At 41.8% G+C, this 6,545-nt stretch overlaps 1 protein-coding gene across 1 annotated transcript in view; it reads right to left on the bottom strand.

The window, feature by feature from the left end:
• The window catches only part of RTCB (RNA 2',3'-cyclic phosphate and 5'-OH ligase), a gene marked incomplete at its 5' end in the record, with an annotated part of 9,762 nt that extends 3,858 nt beyond the window's left edge, over positions 1–5,904 (bottom strand). The window contains 6 exons of the mRNA XM_009581783.1: positions 1–141; positions 457–616; positions 1,738–1,894; positions 2,508–2,664; positions 3,935–4,034; positions 5,837–5,904. The exon at positions 1–141 is cut by the window's left edge and continues 23 nt beyond it. Coding sequence (XP_009580078.1) covers positions 1–141; positions 457–616; positions 1,738–1,894; positions 2,508–2,664; positions 3,935–4,034; positions 5,837–5,904 — 783 coding nt within the window. The remainder of the gene's footprint in view (positions 142–456; positions 617–1,737; positions 1,895–2,507; positions 2,665–3,934; positions 4,035–5,836) is intronic.
• Positions 5,905–6,545: the final 641 nt, after the last annotated feature.

The following is a 6,545-nucleotide window of genomic DNA, read 5'->3' as shown; positions in this document are numbered from 1 at the left end:
CCCATGCATAGTTTCCAGCAGCTGCCATTCCCTTCAAGTAATCCTGTCCCTCTGCGGAGGCAATCCTGGCACATGCCAGCTGGCGATCATTCACTATGATTTTGTCCCGTTTCATAGCTTTTTCCATAGCCACTAACGCATCTGGGAAATAAAAACAGTATGTCTAAGTGACTTCTTAATTTTGTTTCAATCTGTGAGATTAACATTGGTGTCTATAATTTATATTCTGAACTCATCTGTCCAATGGTCAAACCTACAGCTTCTTCTCAAATGCAAAAGCAAATCTGTGGCAGAACATTATCAGTTATTTGCAGACAACCCCTGTCAGGGCAACTCGGAATAGACTCAGCAATTACACTGTAAGAAATGCCCTTTGGTGCTAGAGTTTACTGTCAATAACAAGACCATACTGAGGAGTTTGCTTCACTCCAGCTACCTACGCCAGTCAGATCATACCTGTGGCAACTTGGTGGCCCAGGCCTCTGCTGCCACTGTGGATCATCACGCACACCTGCCCTTTGTGGTCGATGCCCATCTTCCTGGCAGCATATTCGTTGTAAATGTCATCCACAACCTGGATCTCGGCGTAATGATTTCCGGCTCCCAGGGTCCCTAGCTGCCAATCACAACACACTGATCAGACGGTGCTAGTAAAGCAGCCTCTGCGAGCACAGGGGAAAGCTACGGGAATATGGGTAATAGGGCAAATTGCTACAGAAGGTTTTAGTTTTAGAAAAGTTCTTCCAGGAAAAAAAACCAAACATATAAACTGAAAGGAAGTAGAACACAGTAGCATCATCACTGTCCTCTTTGTTCAGATTTATAACTATTTTTACTGTTGGAACAAGACTGCGATTAAACAAAAGGACCAGGATTTACAGACTGTGCTGCCACTTTTTTCCAACTTACTTGGGCCTAGCTGAAAGATGGAAAGAGTACAGAGTATTGAGAATTCATCTCCAATTAGTATAGGCAAGGCAGACATATAGTCTTATACTTGGTTATAACTCCACAAGGAAGTTACAACATCCTGTTAATTAGGTACTTAAAACCTTTCTGTAGATTAAAGCAAGATATTCCATTTCCAAGCCCAAATTTTTCAACTCCATAACAGATGATCACTTATTTCCAAGGCAAATGTAAAAATTGAGCACTTAAGATTATTTTGAGGTTAAAATGCTATAATCTTGCAGCACCACAATTCATAAAACTCAAGAAGTCACATAAAAGAAAGCTTTACAAATGGTAGCATTAATATAGCCATCTCAAAAGTGTTCCACCCAGAGCAATGAGATACTATGTATAGAAATTAAACCCAACCCTTGAACTGCAATTCAAAGTTATGAGCTAGTTCCATTTATCACGATATCCTTCCTTGCCCTGCTATTAACTTGCTGAGCAAACAAGGAGAAAAGTTGCAGAATAACTCTCCTGTCTCTTAAAAACAAAACTACATCTGAATGGAGAAATGCCACCGAACATGAATTCCAGCACCAGCTGTTAACTGATGAAAAAGTTAACTGATGGCCCCAGGGACCTTGGGTATGCCCAGTATTGCTTCCTTCTGTTACAGTTCTGTCAAGAATTACTCAGAAACGGCCCCACCATCTCACCTTTCCCCCTGCCCAGAAATGCTAGGCAGAGTTTCAAGAAAAGACACAAAATTAGAGAACTACCCACTAACCTTTACATTTGAACCCTGGGAGCACTCACAGCCCTCCTGAAACATATCATTACCTGAGGCAGGCCCCTCTTCTTTGCTCTTGAGGAGACCTTGTTGGGGTCAGCCTGCAGCATTCTTCCATATTCCTCACAGTGTTCCTTGTCCTCTGCCCAGGCATAGCCTTCCCGGAGAGACCAGTCCACACCCATCTCTAGCGCCTCTTCCAAATCCCTGCAATTATCAAACACCGACATAAGGTGCTTATCCTTGGAAATACTCAAAACTCCACTGGGTATGGCCCTGAGCAACCTGATATAACTTTGTTGTTAGACCTACCTTCAGAGTTAGCCCTCCTTTGTGCAAGGAGTTGGAAGAGATGACCTCAAGAGATCCCATCCAACCTAAATTATTCTATGATTTTATAATCCGCCCCCAACTCCCCTAACAAGAAGTCCAACTTCTTAATACTTCATTAAAATCAAGCTCTACAAATATATTAACTTTAGATAGGTAATTACTTTTTCCTCCTTGTTGTGTGAGGAATATCCTATTTTCTCTCTCATCCCTTTCAAAAAAATACCTTTATGTTCATGGAGGTTTTCTGTTAGAAGAAATGAGAACCTTTCAAAAACTTTTATTTCACGGTTTTAAATGGGAGAAGAAACACTGATTTTGTGCATTGATGATTATACCAGTCCTACTGGTGAAGCACATATGCAGAAAGAATGGGAAGAGTTTTAGAATTACTTTTTCTTTCTTTAAGTCTCCCACTAATGAATCTTTCATCAAAATAAACATCAGAGACGTCCCCTCTAGTGATGTGCACACAAAGTCATTCTCTTACTTGGCATTCATGGGGATGACACCTTTGGAGCCGACACCAACAGGAATGTGGTCAAACATAGCCTGGGCGAGCTGCTCCTTCACAGGCTGCACATCACTTTCATCCAAATTTGTACGCAGTAAGCGGACACCACAGTTGATGTCAAATCCGACACCACCTAGAAGTGTAGAAAAAAGCCATGGTGTTAATAAAGAAAGTGTGCTGATGGTGAGCACTTGCTGAATATTCATCTTAAATCAGTGTCCCTGCTGACAGGGAGTATGTACTGAATGCTGTGATCTTACACCTTCTTTCTGACACAACACTGGGAAAAAAGCAGAACTGCATTAAACTTCATTTTAATAGATTTATCTGAAGCCTCAGATTTCAAGACAGCCAAAAATGTAGTCTTGCAGAGAAAAGCTTGAAAACTCTTAAAAAAAACCAAACAGTTTTTTAGCCTCGAGCATATGCTCTACAGACATAGCTGTACAATTGCCTACAGAGCTCTCTGTTTACAAAGTTGCTCCAGCAAGTAGACAAAGAGAAGTAGACACAACTATAAAATATACTGTCCACAGAAAGCAGAGAGGATGTTCCTGTTCTTCTGTCTAAGGACAGAAGAAAAGTGACAGATCTTGGCATGGCTCCCTGATGCAAGGTGTTCTCAAAAGCAAGTCCCTGAAAGCAAACCCTTTTTGAATCTTCACTGGAATAAATAATAACTAGTTATAGTAAGTGGTAAGTACTCACAAGGAATATTAAACTTCAGTGCTTAGTGTTTTGCTTAACTCTTACTATTTAATAAAAATAAATACTGCAGGACAAGGCGTAATGTGAAAGATCAATCATGCCACCTTTAGTATGAAGGTTTTGGTATTAACTAGTGTCAGAGGGGGGATACCAGACTAAGAGATCTCGGGTTTGAGTCAATCAGGAACACTGGAACTGCCTGAAGCAAACCTGAAACATGAATATCATGTTTCGTGACAACCACAAAAGCATCTCCAGACCATCAGTAATTAAAAGACCCAGGTGTTTATTAAAGACAGACATTTTTTAAGGTCACATTTTTAATAAAGTGTAGAAATATTCTCAAAAGATGTTTTCAAACACTGTTCAAAGAAAATAGTCAGTTCTTTATCAACCTGGCAAAAACCAAGTTCAAAGTCTGGTGCTCTCCCTTCAAAACTGAGCGATATCACGAGCCCAAGCCAAAAATACAAGGTCAATTCTCCCTGTACAGTTTGGATGTTTTCAGTGAACCACATGCTCCATAAAGAATAAAGATTCTGAGTGCAAGAATTAAGCACCTTTTAACTCCCTATAATTCACATATTTTTGACTTTGGTTCTGTATATAAAGTACTGTAAAGACCTGCCATTTCAAAAAGTATTTTTATGCCATCCCAGATATTTCTCAGTGCAGGTTAAGTCAGTCATCCTTACCTGGTGAAACCACTGCTTCAGGATCATTCATATCAAAGGCAGCCATGTTGCCAATGGCAAACCCATAGCCAGAATGGACATCTGGAAGGCCTATTGATCTCTGAAAGAGAATGAAGGAAATTTTAAAGTTTTATGAAACTCTACACTGCACAGAGTCACCTTGGTTATGCTTTGCCCTGTGGCAGTGGTTTGCAAACAAATATACGAAAAAGAGAATGGATGTTCAGATGTAGATGGAGTAAACACATCAATTAAGGCAAGTATCTAAACTCCTGCAGTTACAGGACAGAGAGTCAAAGAAAGCAGAGAGCAGATCTCACTCTGAAGCAAACACCCAGTGGCTCATCAGCTGAGAAGCCCTCTTGGCTCTATTGACCAGATCTCAAGAAAACTTAAGAGGAGCTTAAGCACCTAAATGTAGGAACTGTGATCTCAAACTGAATTCTAACCTAGCTTTTTCTTGGACTCAAGAGTCCTGGCATTCAAAACTTATGCAGTCAATAGCTTATGAGTAGCATAAAGCAGAGACATAAGAGTGAAGATGAGTTCGTCTTTACCAAGTTCCATCTAGAGACATCTGCAATATTTAAATACTGTAAATGTAACAAGGGAAGAGTTCAATGCTATGTAATGGAATCATAAAACAGTCAGCATTTTCTCTTCTTAGCTGTGTCATCAAACACTGACCAAAGACTGCACCCTGCAGGTAGGAAAAAGTCATCCTTTTAGGATGGTATCTTGATACAATAGGACAAGATAAGAGCTGTGTCATTTTAATTCATGAAAGAATTCTTTCTATTGAACCTTTTCATATTACTACTAAAGAAAGTAAGACCGTGCTTCTATACAGCTCCACAAGTCCAAAGTATATCTAGGCTGGCAAGTTTAGATTAGGACACCACAAACAGCACTCCACGATCTATTTAAGCAAACAAAAAAAAAGCTCCAAACACCCAAAAAGCTATCAGAAATTGGAACTTTTCAATGTGTGTTAAACTGTTAGCATGCATTAAAAAGAACAGTACTTTTCAGGCACCCAAGAACGTACTGCTTCTGCCTCCCCTTGCCATCACCAAGAAACCTCTTGGTTTAGAAATAAAAAGTGAAGATTTGAACAGACAGATGATCGTAACATCTCTCCTACGAACTACCAACCAAAATTCCCATTTTAACAGGTTGTTACTATTCTATCTTACTCCCTTTTTGGTTGACCACTAAGGCATTTTAACAGCGTGATGGGCTGCCTTTTACTGCAGCCAGAAATTCAAAACTTTTGCCAAGTCACCGAGAGAAACAATTAAAAAAAGAAAATTCCATTACTTATTACTTATTAACACATGCAATATTGAATGCGAAAAAGATCATTTCCACATTGTACTTAGTGCTTCTTGAAGTGACACAGCTTGGATTTTCCTCCCGCACCATGGTATCTGATGCTTCGCTTCCAAAAATGCACGGGGCAAGGGAAAGGAGTGTTGAGAGCATGGGAAGGCTCACTACCGACATTAGGGCAGCAACAATAATATAGACAACAATATCGCCTCCTGCTCTCTCCTCACTTCTCCATGCATTCCAGGTCAGCAGAGGCAACTCAAAAACAATAAACAATATGAGCGGTGAGGGAAAGATGGCTCAAGCAAATCGAAACAGCATAAAGCAATGCTAAAAAAGCTTCAGGTCAAAAGGCAGTCAATGAACTAAGTGGATACTTCCCTTTCTGACAACTTAGTTTTAGAGCCTCCCTTGCAAGCACTCCTTACTCAGAGACAGATTCGTAACACAGAGTGTGTTGAAAAGAACTTTGGTCCATACCCCTTCTCACAACAGAGTTCTCATTTGGAAGGCAATAATCCCTGGCAAATAGGAACAGAAAAAGAGCAAATTTTCAGAACAGTTACTCACGTGAACAATGCCGGGTAACGCAGCCACATTCCCAATCTGTTTCATAGCAGGCAAAAACCCACCTGCACCTGAAAGAGAGGGAGAAAAACCAAAGGTAAGTAATCTGATAATTTACCATGGTAATCACAATGAAGCACTTTCTAAAGAGGTTGCTCAGAACACCGGCAAATCAGAAGTCAGCCACCAACAAGTATTCTAACCTGGTATAAAGCGCCTAGCATTATGCACAATCTGCAGTTTCATTAAATGATGTATTATGCTCAAGTCCTCTTTTTGCTGCGTAGCACCAACGCAGACCGACCTCTGCTAACAACAGAAGAGTGTTACCACCAGCCCAGCTGTCCAGCCCCACACAGAACAGACAGGCCTAGGCTACAGACCCCACCAAAGTGAACTCTGAGAGCAGACATTCAGGGAATGCTCCGGAGCACAGAGGGCAGCCAGCAAGCCTGTGCCCACCCGTCTGATCCGGGCACAGGGCATACTACAGCTGCAGGTGACACCCCTCTGCTGCTCACCAGGCTGCGCTGGCTGGCGAGAACACTCCTTCCTGTGTGCTGCCCCTCCAGACCCGCCACCCCGCTGCCTCTGCTACACCCTGGTCCCTTCAGGGCCCTCGGACAGCGTGGTGGGAACCCAGGCGCTCAGTGAGGGCTTCGAGGCCGCGGCACGGACCGTGTGAGGACACCCCCCGGCTCAGAGGGTCCCC

The sequence above is a fragment of the Fulmarus glacialis genome, unplaced genomic scaffold (genome assembly GCF_000690835.1).
Source record: "Fulmarus glacialis isolate BGI_N327 unplaced genomic scaffold, ASM69083v1 scaffold2890, whole genome shotgun sequence".
In the NCBI taxonomy this organism is placed as follows: Eukaryota; Metazoa; Chordata; class Aves; order Procellariiformes; family Procellariidae; genus Fulmarus; species Fulmarus glacialis.
The sequence above is the reverse complement of the archived record's forward strand: the minus strand, read 5'-3'. Positions and strand labels throughout refer to the sequence as shown.